Source organism: Danio rerio, chromosome 21 (genome assembly GCF_049306965.1).
Source record: "Danio rerio strain Tuebingen ecotype United States chromosome 21, GRCz12tu, whole genome shotgun sequence".
Classification (NCBI taxonomy): domain Eukaryota; kingdom Metazoa; phylum Chordata; class Actinopteri; order Cypriniformes; family Danionidae; genus Danio; species Danio rerio.
This window is the reverse complement of record NC_133196.1, coordinates 11,155,404-11,170,897: the sequence shown is the minus strand read 5'-3', so window position 1 is coordinate 11,170,897 and position 15,494 is coordinate 11,155,404. Positions and strand designations below refer to the sequence as shown.

Here is a 15,494-nt window from a genome sequence, read left to right as displayed (position 1 = left end):
ACATTTACAAGTTCGCTGCAAATTAACAATTACAATTGTGCTGTAATTTTACTGCCGCTTGTAAATTTTTCAGTATTACTGGTAATTTTGGTTGTCAGTAATACTGAAACATTTACAAGCGGCAGTAAATATATTTTACAGCAATTTTTTGCAGTGTAGTTAACGCTAACAAATCATCACTGTGTTGTAGTAGTAAATATTCAATTTCAGCTTCCGTTGTTGTTCGATTCTGATTTCACTGTGATGTATTGATACTACAGTGTTTTTGTAGTGCTTGCACCAATTTTCCACCATTTTGTGACTCAGGATCCCCAATTATCTGATTCCCCATTAGCGATAAGCGTACCATATAAATCTCTCCCACAGAAGCAGTGTCAAACTTCAGATAACATTAACTCTCTCTCATAGCCTTCAGGCACTGAAATAGGCAGTGTGATATTAAGCTCAAGCCTGTGGCCGTCTGACAGACAGACCTGAGGGAGGAGATTTGTCGTAATTTAATATGCCACGGGGTAGACGTGCCCAATGGAGTGAATTTAAAATAGGGTTCAATTACCTGTGCTCTGTAACCTGGCTGATTTACTACAGCACCAGCGGCGGTGGAGATAAATCATCCCATGTGAACCTCCATATCTCCACGATGAGTGCAAATGTCATCTGTGTACAAACCTGGAAATACACTAACAATCTGACTGAGACACCAGAGAGACTAATAAAACCACTGCTTGTTTTATCCACTCTGGTTATTGTTTTCCTCATCAGCTTACCAGTAGTTCATTAGTATTCAATAAATGCAAATGTTGGCTTCACTTTAAAAGGATGAGATTCAGACCTCTGGCAAGCTAGATGTTGGTGACAACCAATTAATTAGTTTACACATTGAGTCATGTGTATCAAAATAAAGTGATAATGGAAAAAAGTATTGTATTAGTCGAATAGTCGGTGCAACCCCTAATGGAAACACACAGTGGAAGTAGTTAAGGTACTAGTATTCAGCTTAAAGTGCAATTTAACGACTTTGCTAGGTTAATGAGGTTACAGTTAGGGTAATTAGCATAGACCAGGGGCGGATTGGGACTAAAAATCAGCCCTGGCACTGTAGCCACACCAGCCCACATTACCACACCGACACGCACATTCACTACTTATATTGGTGTACAGATGGTGAAATATTATAAGCAGTACCATATTTTACGCAGCGGATGTCCTCCAAGCTGCAACCCATCATTGGGATACCCCTATACACACATTCACATACATGCACTACAGACAATTAAGCCTACCCAATTCACCTAGAGCACGTGTTTGGACTTGTGAGGGAAACCGGGAGGAAACCCACGTGAACATCCAAACTCCACACAGAAACACCAACTGACCCAGCCGAGGTTCGAACCATCGGCCTTCTTGCTGTCGACAGTGTCCTTTCGAGACTACTTCAGTTAATTTTATGCATTTGGCAGCGTCTGAAAGCAATGTTTGGCTTTCTCTGGGCTCTTCAGCACCGACTTTCCTTTTTTTATGGTCCATCTCTGACAATTAGCTTGTGCTGCACTCACTGTTTGTTTGACATTCTTGCCAGATTTTGATTACGTCCATGTAACTGATTGGGTAGGCCCATCTCGAAACCAGTCGGCCATTGCAGATTGGGCCAATGCTTAACATTTATTATTATTATTACAATCATCATCATCATCATCATCATAATATTCACATCTGGCAAGAGATAAAAGCTTCCTGCATGTAAAAACAATAGATATAAAAAAAATTTATTTAAAAAATAGCATACTGGCCCACATTTAAAATATGGTCCGGCCCTTCTGGCATTTGCCAGAATTGCCAGATGGCCAGTTCGCCCCTGGCATAGACTGTAAAAGATATGGAAGTAGTATCCGTGACGTCACCCATAGGTTTTCTTTCTGAAGATTGCAAAAAAGCTACAAGTAGGTGTGGCCAACCGTTGGCATTTTGTTCACGCATCATCGCACCAATCGGGGGATACCAAACAAGGGCAAAAAGCGGAGCTACAGATGCCTGCTAGCATTTTGCTTAGACTTTTCTTTGGGAGAAACACTTAATACTTCATTACCTGCGACTCGTTTGTGTTCTGACCACATGTGCTTGGTTGTAAATCAATATATCAATAAAGTGTAAGGACTCTATTTTGACGATCTAAGCGCATGGCACAAAAGCATTAAGGGCGTGTCCGAATCCACTTTTGCTATTTTAAGGACGGAAAAATGCGCTTTGCGCTGCGGTGCATGGTCTAACAGGGTTGAGCTTATTCTCTTAAGTCTCATCTCCCATTCCCTTTAATAGTCAGTTGTGTCGCGTTATAGCGCATTTGCTATTTACATGGCGGACTTTGTAAGTTGAAAAACTGAGTGCTTCACTAGCAAGAAAACAGTTAAACAGAGGAATGAGCCTCTTCATTATTTACTTTCACTTTTACTCTCTCCCGTGGATAAGGAAACGTGTTGTATGCACAGCCATCCATTAGCCTACATATTTAATTTTGTTTGTTAAGCACAAAGATTTGTTTCAAAACTATTTCTAAATTCAGCAAACAATAGTTTTTTTTTTTCTACAGGAAGAAAATACGAGTTACTTCCTAATACTTCAAATATAGTCTGTGTTAGTAAATGCAAGACTATTTATGAAATCCAGGCATAACAATGTATGACGTATTAGATGACTGTTCTATAGCCTACAGCTAGTCAATCTGTCAGATTCTGGAGTGCATTACAGCTCTAAAGAAAAACATAAATGATCTTAAACAAAACAAATACATTTATAGAGATGGCATATAATTAATCATTTCTCTCACCTGGGAATTGGAGGCCACGTGAATGGTTTGTGAGCACAATTATGTGCACAGCACGCCATATTATCTTATAATTGGAGGAAATTATTCCAAAAAGCAACTGACTGTGTAAAGCCACATAAAACAAAACAAAAATAAAGATGTATATGCCGAGTTCAGCAGCTAATCAGCTGGAATCAGCTGAGGTCATGTGACGGCGACTAGCGAGACCTAGCTGTCACTCAAGTGGCCATGCCCTTAATTATGCAGACTTAATATAACCTAATATAAACAAAACGGATGAGTTATAAAAAAAAAATTCACCCCCTCACAGTTGTCATAAGAGGTAATGTTAGCTATATACACTAAAATCGTTGTTTGTACCAGGCGGTAAACACATTTTTTCTGCTGTAAAGTTGGCCATTTTAACAGTGGGCTCAATAGAAATTTGATCTGTGTTGGCGCAATAGTCTAGTGGTTAGCGCGCTGAATATGGTGTAGTAGCACTTCAGGGTGTCCCGAGTTTAAACCCCAGCTCGTGGACATTTCCCGTCCCTACCCTCTCTCTAGCTCCCACTTCGTTTCCTGTTTAAAATACAGCCCTGTCTTCTCAATAAAGGCCAAAAATAAGTCTTTAAAAAAAGAAATTAGCTCTATTATGGAGCCAGAACTAGCGGAATTTCGATAAATTGCAGTTTCACTTACTTCCATATTTGCTTCACAAGAGAGAGCTGGAGGTTGCCGCTTGGTAATTAGGCTAATTATTGTTTAACAATGGTTTGTTCTGTAGACGATCGAAAAAAAGAAAAGGAAAAAAAAATTGGCTTTAGAGGCTGATAATTTTGATCTTAAAATATTTTTTAAAAGAAACCAATAGGACTTTCTCCAGAAGAAAAAAATATTATAGGAACTACTGTGGAAAATTTCTTTCACTGTTAAACATCATTTTAGAAATATTTGAATAGTTGGTAGTGCTGTCGCCTCACAGCAAGCAGGTCGTTGGGTTGCTGGTTCGAACCTCGGCTCAGTTGGCAGTTCTGTGTGGAGTTTGTATGTTCTCCCTGCCTTCGTGTGGGTTTCCCCCACAGTCCAAAGACATGCGGTACAGGTGAATTGGGTAGGCTAAATTGTCTGTAGTGTATGAGTGTGTGTGAATGTGTGTGTGGATGTTTCCCAGAGATGGGTTGCAGCTGGAGGGGCATCCGCTGCGTAAAAACTTGCTGGATAAGTTGGCGGTTCATTCCGCAGTGGCGACCCTGAATTAATAAAGGGACTAAGACATCAAGAAAATGAATAAATGAAAAATTCTAATAATGTTGACTTCAACTGTAGCTACTGAGCACTTTATTTCTACTGCTGACCTACTGCTTATTTTAAATGCTCTTTTAATTGTCAGTGTTTCTCACAGACAAGCCAGGGTCCGATCCATTGTTCCCTATTTCAAGATGCCTGCAATAGAATCACATTTTAAACCACTTTAGCTCTCGATTCGCAGTATGGCTCACAAGCTGCATCGGATTTCATCTAAATGAGCAGGACGTCTACCGCTGCTCCTTTACAATAGAGATTGGCGTCTGTCCTCGCAGGTGAGTGTGTATGTCTGCTCCCCTGCGCTCTTTAGTGTGGTTCGTACGCAAGACGAGATTACTTTCACATACATACTGAGTTACAGTCATGAACCGAACAGAAACGAAACCATACACTGAAACCAAACTCCCCCTGTCATTAAGACACATTGAAGTGCACTAAGTGGTGTCGTGTTGTAATGTCACTGCTAGTTCATTTTAGGGTGGAAACTCTTCCGTTTTGAACAGCTAGCATAGCCTTTCACCTTTGCCCTGACCTGCTCTTTGCAATCTCAGTCTTAAATGAGCTATAGATAAAGCTGGGACTCTAATAATGGGTACATTTTCATGGAAATGAGTAATTGTTAAGCTTATTCTGAGTAAGACCATTGTATGATTAAGGTGTGTAGATCAATTGCTTTTTAAGAATAAAAACTACATTTGCCAATTAAAGGAATAGTTCACCCAAAATGTTTTAATTCTGTTATCATTTACTCATCTTTCGCGGTTTACAAATCTGTTTGAGTTTCTCTCGTCTGTTAAACACAAAGGAAGATATACTGAAGATTGTTGGGGGTGAAAAACAGCTGGCTTTCCAACATTATTCAAAATATCTTGTTTTCTGTTCAACAGAAGAAAGAAATTCATTTAAATTTAGAACCACCTAAGTATGAGATGAATTTTTTGGGGGGTGAACTATCCCGATAAATCAGGTAGTTTTGTAATGTATGTGCAGATAACCACCAATAACTGTGAGCATATGAAATGTGTTCTTTAATTAAGATCAGTGTTTTTTTTTCATTCCTTTATTCATTTATTCATTCATTCATTCTGTTTTTCGGCTCAGTCCCTTTATTAATCAGGGGTCACCACAGCGGAATGAACAGCCAACTTATCCAGCATATGTTTTACGCAGCGGATGCCCTTCCAGCTGCAACCCTTCACTGGGAAACACCCATACCCTCTCATTCACACACATACACTACGGACAATTTAGCTCACCTAATTCACCTATAGCGCATGTTTTTGGACTTGTGAGGGAAACCGGAGCACCCGGAAGAAACCCACGCAAACACATGAACATGCATGCTCCACACAGAAACGCCAACTGAGCCAAGGATCGAACCAGCAACCCAGCGACCTTCTTGCTGTGAGGCGAACGTGTTACCCACTGCGCCACTGCGTCGCCTTATCGTCCTTTGTGTTCAACAGAATAAAACACTCTTGGAATCACTTGAGGTTGAGTAAACAGTGAGTCATTTTTTAATTTTCGAGTGAACTATCCCTTTCTCCAAGCTTATAGAGCCGAGATGTGGACGGAGCCCATTGAGCTGATGGTGGATCAGATAAAGCCAGTCTTCCACTTTCTCCCCTTCTCTGTTTCTCCTCATTCCTCAGTGGGGGGCATTGAAACCAGAGCCCCGGACGCAGAGATATGAGCCTCATTGTTCAAAAAGAGTCCAAGCGTTTATCTGCGGCTGGAATGGTGACCGTGTTGCTTTGCTTGAGTGTTTAATCAAGGTTGTGTAGAGATACAGGTCTTCATCAGGGATCTCCGTTTTAACCTTGTGCTATCTTGAACTAAATGTAAGTTTGGAAAGTTCTCCACTGATGTTTTTGGAGATTGGGGATGATTGTGTCTTGTGGACTAATCTTGTGACTTCTGTGGGAAACACTAGGATTGCGTTAAAAATATTATTAATAGTATTATTTGGGTCTCTTTCGAATAGCCTCACTCGACACAACCTTTAATCGTTTGTTTATGGCATAAGCCTATGCATGCAAAATGGCTGAACAAGTTGTCATAATATTTTATCACAATGCATTTTTCTACACATTTCCTTTAGACAATTTTTTTCTAAATCTGTCTAGAATTGGTCGATTTCTCTCAGGTGAATTTTGACTTTTTCTACTGAAGGTGCTTTTAAAAGGAGATCGTCCTATTCAAATTTCTACTTTTTTAGTTTTTTCTTTGTGCTATGCAGTGCTGTATTTTCCTTTCTGTATCACAATGACATGATCTGGCAAAAAAATACCGTAAAAACAGCACAAAATAAATACATAATAATAGCCATAGTTTACACCTGAACAGCCCTTCAGAGTTCACTGTTATGTTGACAACATGACTAAGGGCCTACTCACACTATACCATCCGTACCGTGCCCAGGCCCGTTTCCCGGATCGTTTGAGAAGTGTGAGTGCGCTGAATCGGGCTCAAGCACGGTTCACTTGGCCGGCCCTGGCCAGGTTGGAAGAGGTGTGCCTGAGCGCGGTTCACTTGGGCTTTGGCGCGGTACGCTTGTAGTGTGAGTGCAAAACGCGCTAAAGCCCGAAACTGAAAGCGAGACGTGACTTTTAAGGGACTGTTTCATATGGATTTATTAATCATTCTTACTGTTCAGTGAACGCAAACTGCCGTAGTTTATTAAAGACGCAAACCCCTCACTGCACGACAGCTGCGCACCTTCAGCAGACCTCCTAATACCTGCAGCACGAGGGCTGTATGATTGTTTATGAGCGCCAAATGTGGCGGATCTGTTCGGCGAAATATCTGACTGCGTGTCATCGCATCCCTAAGGACTGTTTGACGAAATATTTGACTGCATGTCACTGCATATCAAACCGACTGAAACGATATAACTAGAGAAATCTCCACTGTGCTGCTGAGTGACAGCGCTTCTCACTGAACAGCGCAGCAGCGATGACGTAAGCGTGCCCAGGCCCGATTGTGGTGTGAGTGCGAGCCGTCGGGGGAGACAGGAGGGGGGACAAGCGTGCTTTGGCCAGGTTCAAGGCAACTGTACCTAGGATGAGTACGGCCTAAGTCTATAAGACTATGACTTATCCATACACAGTGACACAAGGACTTGTCATTCAGACAGTTCTGAGAGATTTTGAGCAAGAGTCTGGCTTTTGCAGGTAATTCATGGTGTTTTTTTTATGATTTGTACGCATTGTTTTGAGAAATGCACTTACTGTATTGCAAATTTCAATTCTGATCTGAGAAATGGACCAAAGTGACTGAGCAAAGTAATATTTTGATGGAAAATCACACTTTTATAATTTATAATTTTATATAATTTTTTTTTATTATAAATAGAAGGTTTAGAAATAATTTGTAACATGGTGTGATGTATTTACTGTCGTTTTGACCAATTTAATTTGAACTTCTTTCAAAACAATTCACTTTTGAACAAAATTGTACCTAAAACAAGCCCTAGAAATCTGACTTTATAAAATATACTGTTGTGTTTATCTCACATACTATATCAGTACTTAATCGGCACATAGATGACACAAGAACTACTTAAAAAACTCATGCTTTAAATAGCAAGGCCACCCAAAAATGACCTTCATAAAAATATAAATATCCTCCAAAGCAAATTAATTCAGAGGTTTGACTGACAGCATCTCTCTATAGAAGTCTGTTTTCCTGCTCTTCTCTTTAAAGAGGGCTGTTGAAACTCTCTATTGTTCAGTCAGAGAGAGAGAGAGAGAGCGAGAGAGAGAACTGACCCTCCTCCTTCAGTGTTTTTGGCTCCTCCTCAGTCTTCAGTATGGAGCAGGTCAGATCTCCTCCAGACCCTCTCGTCCTCTAGCTCTGCCCAGGACCGAGGCCTCTTCTCTGGGTTCGAGAGAGCAGGAGAGCTGCTGGATGATGGAGGTGGTGCAACAGTTTGGTCTTCAGGTGTCTGCGTTTGGGATGTCTGAGTGTCTGTCCACCTCCGGAGGTAATTCTGCTGTGGAAAGTTTAAAGAAGCTTCTTGGCTGATAGAATGACTTTGGTTTGTGGAGCTGCTGAAGTTTAGTTGTGTTTGTATATGTCTGTGTTTTTTTCTGTCATGTAGACTGAATGATAACTGTTCTAAAAGGATGTATTTGTTTATCTATTACTATTTTCGCTTACTGTTACTAATACATAAAATATTGTGAGAATTGGACATTTTTACTCAAGTAACCTTTATAGCTTAGATAAATATTTAGAATTATTTTAATTTAAGACTTCCTTTTATCATAATAGGTTTGGTTAAAGTAATTTTTATGGTGTGTTTTTGCCACTTTTAACCTTTTATATATGACTATGCAGTTTAATTAATATATTTAGTTTAAAGCTTTAATTGTGTTTGCTTTTAGTAAAGTTTGGTAAAACTTTTCATATATTTTTAAAATGATTATTTATGTTTTAATATGTTTTTTTTTAATATCAGAAATGTTTTAATTATTATATACAGTGGGTGACACTTCAAAATGACCATTACCGCCGTGTTTGGCGCCACGGCAAGACTAAGGGATTAAGAATGTGTTTTTAAGTGTAACAGCAGTTTGCGACTGCTGCAAAAAGGTGCACTAAGGGATGGGATGTGAATGGACAGAAATATACAGTAGCTGTTAATAGCCTGCTAATTGTAAATGAAGATGAAATAACGAAACAAAGCATTGTAATTCTTCCATTAATCATAAAAAACTTATTAACAAGCTCTATTATCATTGTAAACTTAAGTGCCATAAGGATTCATTAAGAAAAATAAAACTTAGGAAATTAAAGACAACTAAAATTAAAATAGAAACATACATACTTGCACAAATAAATAACTGCATAAATAAATAAATAGTGTTTAGCCTAAATATGGAAATATGTATAGTGTTTGTTTGTTCAAAGTGATAGAACTAAGACTAAATAAGCTTTTTCATTTACGTTTTCATTTACAGTATTCATTTACATAATTTTTGTTGATTATATTTTACTTTCTCATTTTATGTCTTAATTATTGTACATAAGTAATAAATAAGGCCTAAATAATTATTTATTTAAAGACAATACCAGCGAAACACAGAGAAATGGTCTGGTGCAAGGTATACTTTTAATTATAGTTTAATATTAAAATGAATGAAGATGAAATGTGTTTGGTATTTTATTTATGTTCATGTAATTTCATTTTAAACTTAAATAAATTAAGCAAAAAAAAAATCTTTATTTTGGTTTTATACCTTTAGTTTTAGTTGTTTTAGTTTTAGGTTACACTTTCTCACCAACTAGGTGAAATAAGAATATAAACAAATAAATAGCAAATAAATAAATCAATAAATAAAGCAGTGTTTTAGCCTAAATATCGAGAAATGTACAGTGTTTGTTAGTTTAAAGTGATAGGACTGAAACAGTCAATAAATAATCTTTTTCATTTACATTTTCTTTGTTGATTATTTTACTTTTTCATTTTATGTCTTAATTATTGTACATAAAAATAAATGAATAATTAATTAGGTCTAAATGATTATTTATTTAAAGACATTACCAATGAAACACGGAGAAACGATCTAGCACATGGTATACTTTTAAGTATAGTTTTATATAAAAATAATGAAGGTTCAATTTGTTTGTCATTTAATTTTTGTTCATGAAATTTTATTATAAGCTTAAATAAGTTAAATTAAGTAAAAAATAATAATATTTCTAATTTTAAACCTTTAGTTTTAGTTGTTTTAGGTTAAACTTTCTCAACAATAGGTGAAATAAGAATAATAAAAAAGAAGTACGTATTTAAAAAAAACTTTTAATTATTAACCAAGTAAGTTAATTATTATTGTTTGATTTTTCTTTTTTTTTTTTACTTTGTTACAATGTTTAATGTTTAATCAGTTTTAAGTCAAATTCAGCTCACGCTGCTTATGATTCATAATTCAGTTTAAATCCTCATTTGTCTTCACATTGTGTGGAAACATAATTTAGGCCAATCCTTTTCTATAAATCCATTGTGTAAACTGAAGATTACTTTCAGATGCCAGATTGGTTATATTTGTAGAGATAAGCAAATTTGCTCCCTTTGTGTCTGCCTGAGCGAGAAATTGTCTGTGAGTTCAGACAATTCCATGAACAATTAGTCTCTGCTTTCTCTCTCAAAACAGTCCCAGTTTCTGTGTTTCTTCACTGTGATGTGTTGATGCATCCCAGCTGTCTCTGGATACTTTAAATGATCTCTTACTGAAAATGTCATGCGAGTTTCTATTGTAATTCTACAAAAGCATTCATAAATGCATGATGTTTCAATAAGTACTTTTTAAAAACATTTTTTAGGGTTTAAAACTTTTTTAAAAAGGCTCACGAATGGATGGTGGCTCAGTGGTTAGTACTGTCACCTCACAGCACGAAGGTTGCTGGTTCGAGTCCCGGCTGGGCCAGTTGGCATTTCTGTGTGGAGTTTGCATGTTCTCCCCATGTTGGCATGGGTTTCCTCCGGGTGCTCCGGTTTGCCCCATGACTGTCTAAAGGCATGTGCTATAGATGAATTGGGTAAGCTAAATTGTCTGTACTGTATGTGTGTGAGTGAGAGTGTATGGATGTTTCCCAGCACTGGATTGCAGCTGGAAGGGCATCAGCTGTGTAAAACATATTCCAAAATAATTGGTGGTTCATTCCGCTGTGGTTACCTCTGATGAATGAGAAATATAAATGATAATGAAACAATATTTATATTTGTGTCCACACTAGCGAACTAGCGAATAAAACTCTGTTTATTTTAAGCCTAGTGCACTGGTAAAGTCAAATAGATGTATATGATTGGCTGATGCTTTATATCTTGCAAAGACAACAAAACAGATGCTGTTGGGTAGATGAAATGCTTCAAATAAGAGAGGATTAGAAGAAATTTTGACTGTATTTTGACTTATATAAATATCAGGTTTTATTCATTCATTTATTTTCTTGTCGGCTTAGTGCCTTTATTGATCCGGGGTCGCCACAGCGGAATGAACCGCCAACTTATCCAGCACATGTTTTATGCAGCAGATGCCCTTCCAGCTGCAACCCATCTCTGGGAAACACCCATACACACTCATTCACACTCATACACTTTGGACAATTTAGCTTACCCAATTCACCTGTACCGCATGTTTCTGGACTGTGGGGGAAACTTGAGCACTTGCAGGAAACCCACGCAAATACAGGGAGAACATGCAAACTCCACACAGAAACGCCAACTGACCCAGCCGAGGCTCGAACCAGTGATCTTCTTGCTGTAAGGCAACAGGACTACCTACTGTGCCACTGCGTCGCTCATATCAGGTTTTAGTTTTTGCTATTCTTGTTGTATATACCCCCTTGTAACCAGCAGGTGTCCTCAGTGAGCTAGGTTTCTTATTCATTTTTTTCGGCGTAGTCCCTTTATTAATCCGGGGTCACCACAGCGGAATGAACCGCCAACTTATCCAGCACGATTTTACGCAGCAGATGCTCTTCCAGCCGCAACCTATCTCTGGGAAACATCCATGCACACGCATTCACACTCATACACTACGGACAATTTAGCTACCCAATTCACCTGTACCGCATGTCTTTGGACTGTGGGGGAAACCAGAGCACCCGGAGGTAACCTACGCGAACACAGGGAGAACATGCAAACTCCACGCAGAAACACCAACTGACCCAGCAGAGGCTCGAATCAGCAAACTTCTTGCTTTGAGGTGACAGCACTACCTACTGCGCCACTGCGTCGCTCGTTTCTAGAGCATCTAACAAGTAAATCCACGTTTTGCACAATTTCACTTCATTCATGAAGTCAGTGTAGTGGAATACGAACAACAGAAATAGACGAATTTAAAACAAATGTAGAATTTGTTGAAATGTCAAAATTTAAAGTACACATGAAATCTAAACTAACCGTATTGATTTTGTTATAAAACAAAACGATATTGGCTGTTTTTTTAAAAAAGAGGAGGAGATACAATGTGTCCAACCCTTTCTTTATGTTTCAGTTGAGAAAACATCAAACACTGAATAGAACCTTGAAAACGGGACCATTATGGCATGGTAACCATAGTATAAGCAGTTAAAACTAGCATTGCTCTTTGCAGCAAAATATTAAAATGCATTTTCATCAGTTAAGACTTGTTAGAAGTGAATCAGACACAGACATAGAAAGTGAGAGAGAGAGAGAGAGAGACTGTGAATGTGCATGTAAATAACACAGGCCTGTCTAATAGCTCATAGTATCGTGTGTTAGCTACATATTTGCAATATATACAGTTGAAGACCGAATTATTAAACCCCCTGATTTTATTAGCCCCTGTTTATTTCTTCCCCCAAATCTTTTTTTCAACACATTTCTAAACATAATAGTTTTAATAACACATTTCTAATAACTGATTTATTTTATCTTTGCCATGAGGACAGTAAATAATATTAGATATTTTTCAAGCCACTTCTTTACAGCTTAAAGTGACATTTAAAGGCTTAACTAGGTTAATTAGGCTAACTAGGCAGGTTAGGGTAATTAGGCAAGTCATTGTATAACGATGGTTTGCTCTGTAGACTATCCAAAAAATTATACCTTAAAAGAGCTAGTAGTAATGGTCTTTAAACAAATTAAACTGCCTTTATTCTAGCCGAAATAAAACAAATAAGACTTTCTCCAGAAGAAAAAATATTATCAGACATACTGTGAAAATGTCCTTGCTCTGTTAAACATCATTTGGGAAATATTTAAAAAACAAATTCAAAGGGGGTTTAATCATTCTGATTTTAACTGTATATATATATATATGTGTGTGTGTTTGTGTATATATATATATATATATATATATATATATATATATATATATATATATATATATATATATATATATATATATATGAACAACTAATCTAATTTGCTATGGTTACCACTAGTGTTTGATGGTAACGCATGTATTTCAAGCTGTGATCACTGACTGCAACTATTTTATTGCTCACCTTCCAACCAATCAGAATCCACAATTTCAACAAGCCATTACTAAGCTGAATTTAATAATTAAATTCATGAGCGCAATATATTTGAATTGCATTCGTGTTTTGCTTGTCAATGGCTACTAGTTTTCAGCATTCATCAAAATATCTTCCTTTGTGCTTAACAAAAAAAAGTAAGGTCTGTCATTAAGTCAATGTTTGTATTTGGCCATAGGAGAAATGGTTTTGCCCTCTGAGCTTGGTTTCTCTCGAGGTTTTTTATTCTTCACTTTCGCCAATTGGTGAATTTTTTTTTCTTCGCCGCTGTCGCCACTGGCTTGCATGGTTCGGGATCTGTAGAGCTGCGCATTGATGGATTTGCTCTTCAGTGTTTGGACTCTCAGTAGTCATTATTAAACCACACTGAACTGAGCTAAACTGAACTTAACTTAAACACTGAAAGCTGAACTACACTGTTTCAATTTACTATGATCTTCTATGTGAAGCTGCTTTGACACAATTTACATTGTAAAAGCGCTATACAAATAAAGGGTAACTGAATTGAATTGAATTTGGCTGAACTATGGCTTTAACAGTGGCTACAGTAAGTGAGTTCAGACTCAGGATGTGTGAAATATGTTATGTCTATCCCGGGCAAACAATGCTATACTACAATTGTCCGTTTTCCTGCCAACTCATGGTGCTTCCTCACTGCATCTAAATCAAATATTCGCGGTGTTTCATAACACATCGTTTTCTAAAAAGCATAAGAAAAAATCATTATCTGCGTCTCTGCGAACACCGGAGTCCGGAGTGACAATAGGCTTATTTGTGTGTCTGTTTTGTTAATAAAGTGGCTGTTGATCTTGTGGATTAGTGAAGTCGGTGAAGGGAGCACGCATAATGAAGCGTTTAGGGGCATTTCAGCAGAAGGTATGTGACAGTAATTGCGGCTCACTGGAACCCTTTTGTTTGCTTCCACCTGGTTTTTGATAGCTCAGGTCACTCATTAAAGAGCAGCCGAGCTCATATTCGACGAGACGGCAGACCAAACACAGAGACTTACTGTATTTAAACAAATATGCAGGCCTTCACATCAGAAAAAAAGGAAATTTATATTAAAGTTCTTTACTATGCAAAATGATTTTGTTTATACTTTTAACTGAGTTGAAAATTATATATATATATATATATATATATATATATATATATATATATATATATATATATAAAAATATATATATATATATATATATATATATATATATATATATATATATATATATATATATATATATATATATATATATATATATGTAAATATATGTATGTAAATATATGTATGTAAATATATATATATATATATATATATATATATATATATATATATATATATATATATATATATATATATATATGTATATATGTATATATATATATATATATATATATATATATATATATATATATATATATATATATATATATGTATATATATATATATATGTGTGTGTGTGTGTGTGTGTGTGTATGTATGTATGTATGTATGTATGTATTTATAAATGTATGTATGTATGAACACAAAATCAAGCTTTTTTTGTTATGTTCAAGCAAAGGCTGTATTTATTTAATTGAGAATACAGTATAAAGTAAAAATAAATAAATACTTTTTGTTGAAAAAAGTATTCTTAATATTGATTCAATATTATATAGTTTTATTTCACAAATTATATTTAAATATAAAATTAATAGCTTATATTTGTTGTCAAAAATTTAACACTGCATTACTTTTATACAATGTATTTTTCCCATAACCCCAACCCATCGTGTTTACATAAATAGTAGGGCAGCAATAACTGGTATGCAATATTCAGGGGGGGAAAACATACACTAATCAATGTTTTAGGTTGATGCTTGATCAAAGTATAAGGGAAGGTCTTTTTTTTTTTAGAGAACCTCTAATTAAAGGCTCAGAGTCTGTCTGTGGCTGTAGTCAGACACTGTGTTTGAGAAGTCCTGAGACTTAAAGCACTCCAGACCCACACCATCTGCCACTGAACTGACTAGACAACCTGTCAAACCACAGGACAGAACAGCCAAACCAATCACACCCAAAGAGGAACACTGAGGATCAGCTCCAAAACAGAGAAAATGTAGCCTAGACACACTAGGTTCTTTACTCTTTAAAAAAACAAAAAAACATTATTCATTGAAATGTATTGCCACCATGCACAAAAAATATAAATATACATATTATAAAAAATACTAATAATAGTAATAACATTATACAAATGCAAATTGTCATCAACATAGGGTGAATAACAGACTATTATGATTGCGCTTGTCTGAAAATTGCAACAAATCACGCCATGCACATCTTGCTCCTTATTGCACTGGGTGCATGATAGGGCCCTTGGTTTCTATACTTTAG

The 15,494-nt window shown here is 36.6% G+C and overlaps 1 protein-coding gene across 3 annotated transcripts in view; it reads left to right on the top strand.

The window, feature by feature from the left end:
• The window catches only part of arhgap24 (Rho GTPase activating protein 24), a 224,546-nt gene that overhangs the window by 147,413 nt on the left and 61,639 nt on the right, over positions 1 to 15,494 (top strand). Inside the window, exon 1 of one of the 3 annotated variants that reach the window (XM_005161477.6) lies at positions 7,946 to 8,096. The exons of the other annotated variants lie outside the window; for them this stretch is intronic. Within the exon in view, the coding sequence (XP_005161534.1) occupies positions 8,021 to 8,096 (76 nt within the window). The 5' untranslated portion in view covers positions 7,946 to 8,020. Of the gene's footprint in view, positions 1 to 7,945; positions 8,097 to 15,494 lie in introns of those variants that run through there. 3 annotated transcript variants of the gene reach the window in all.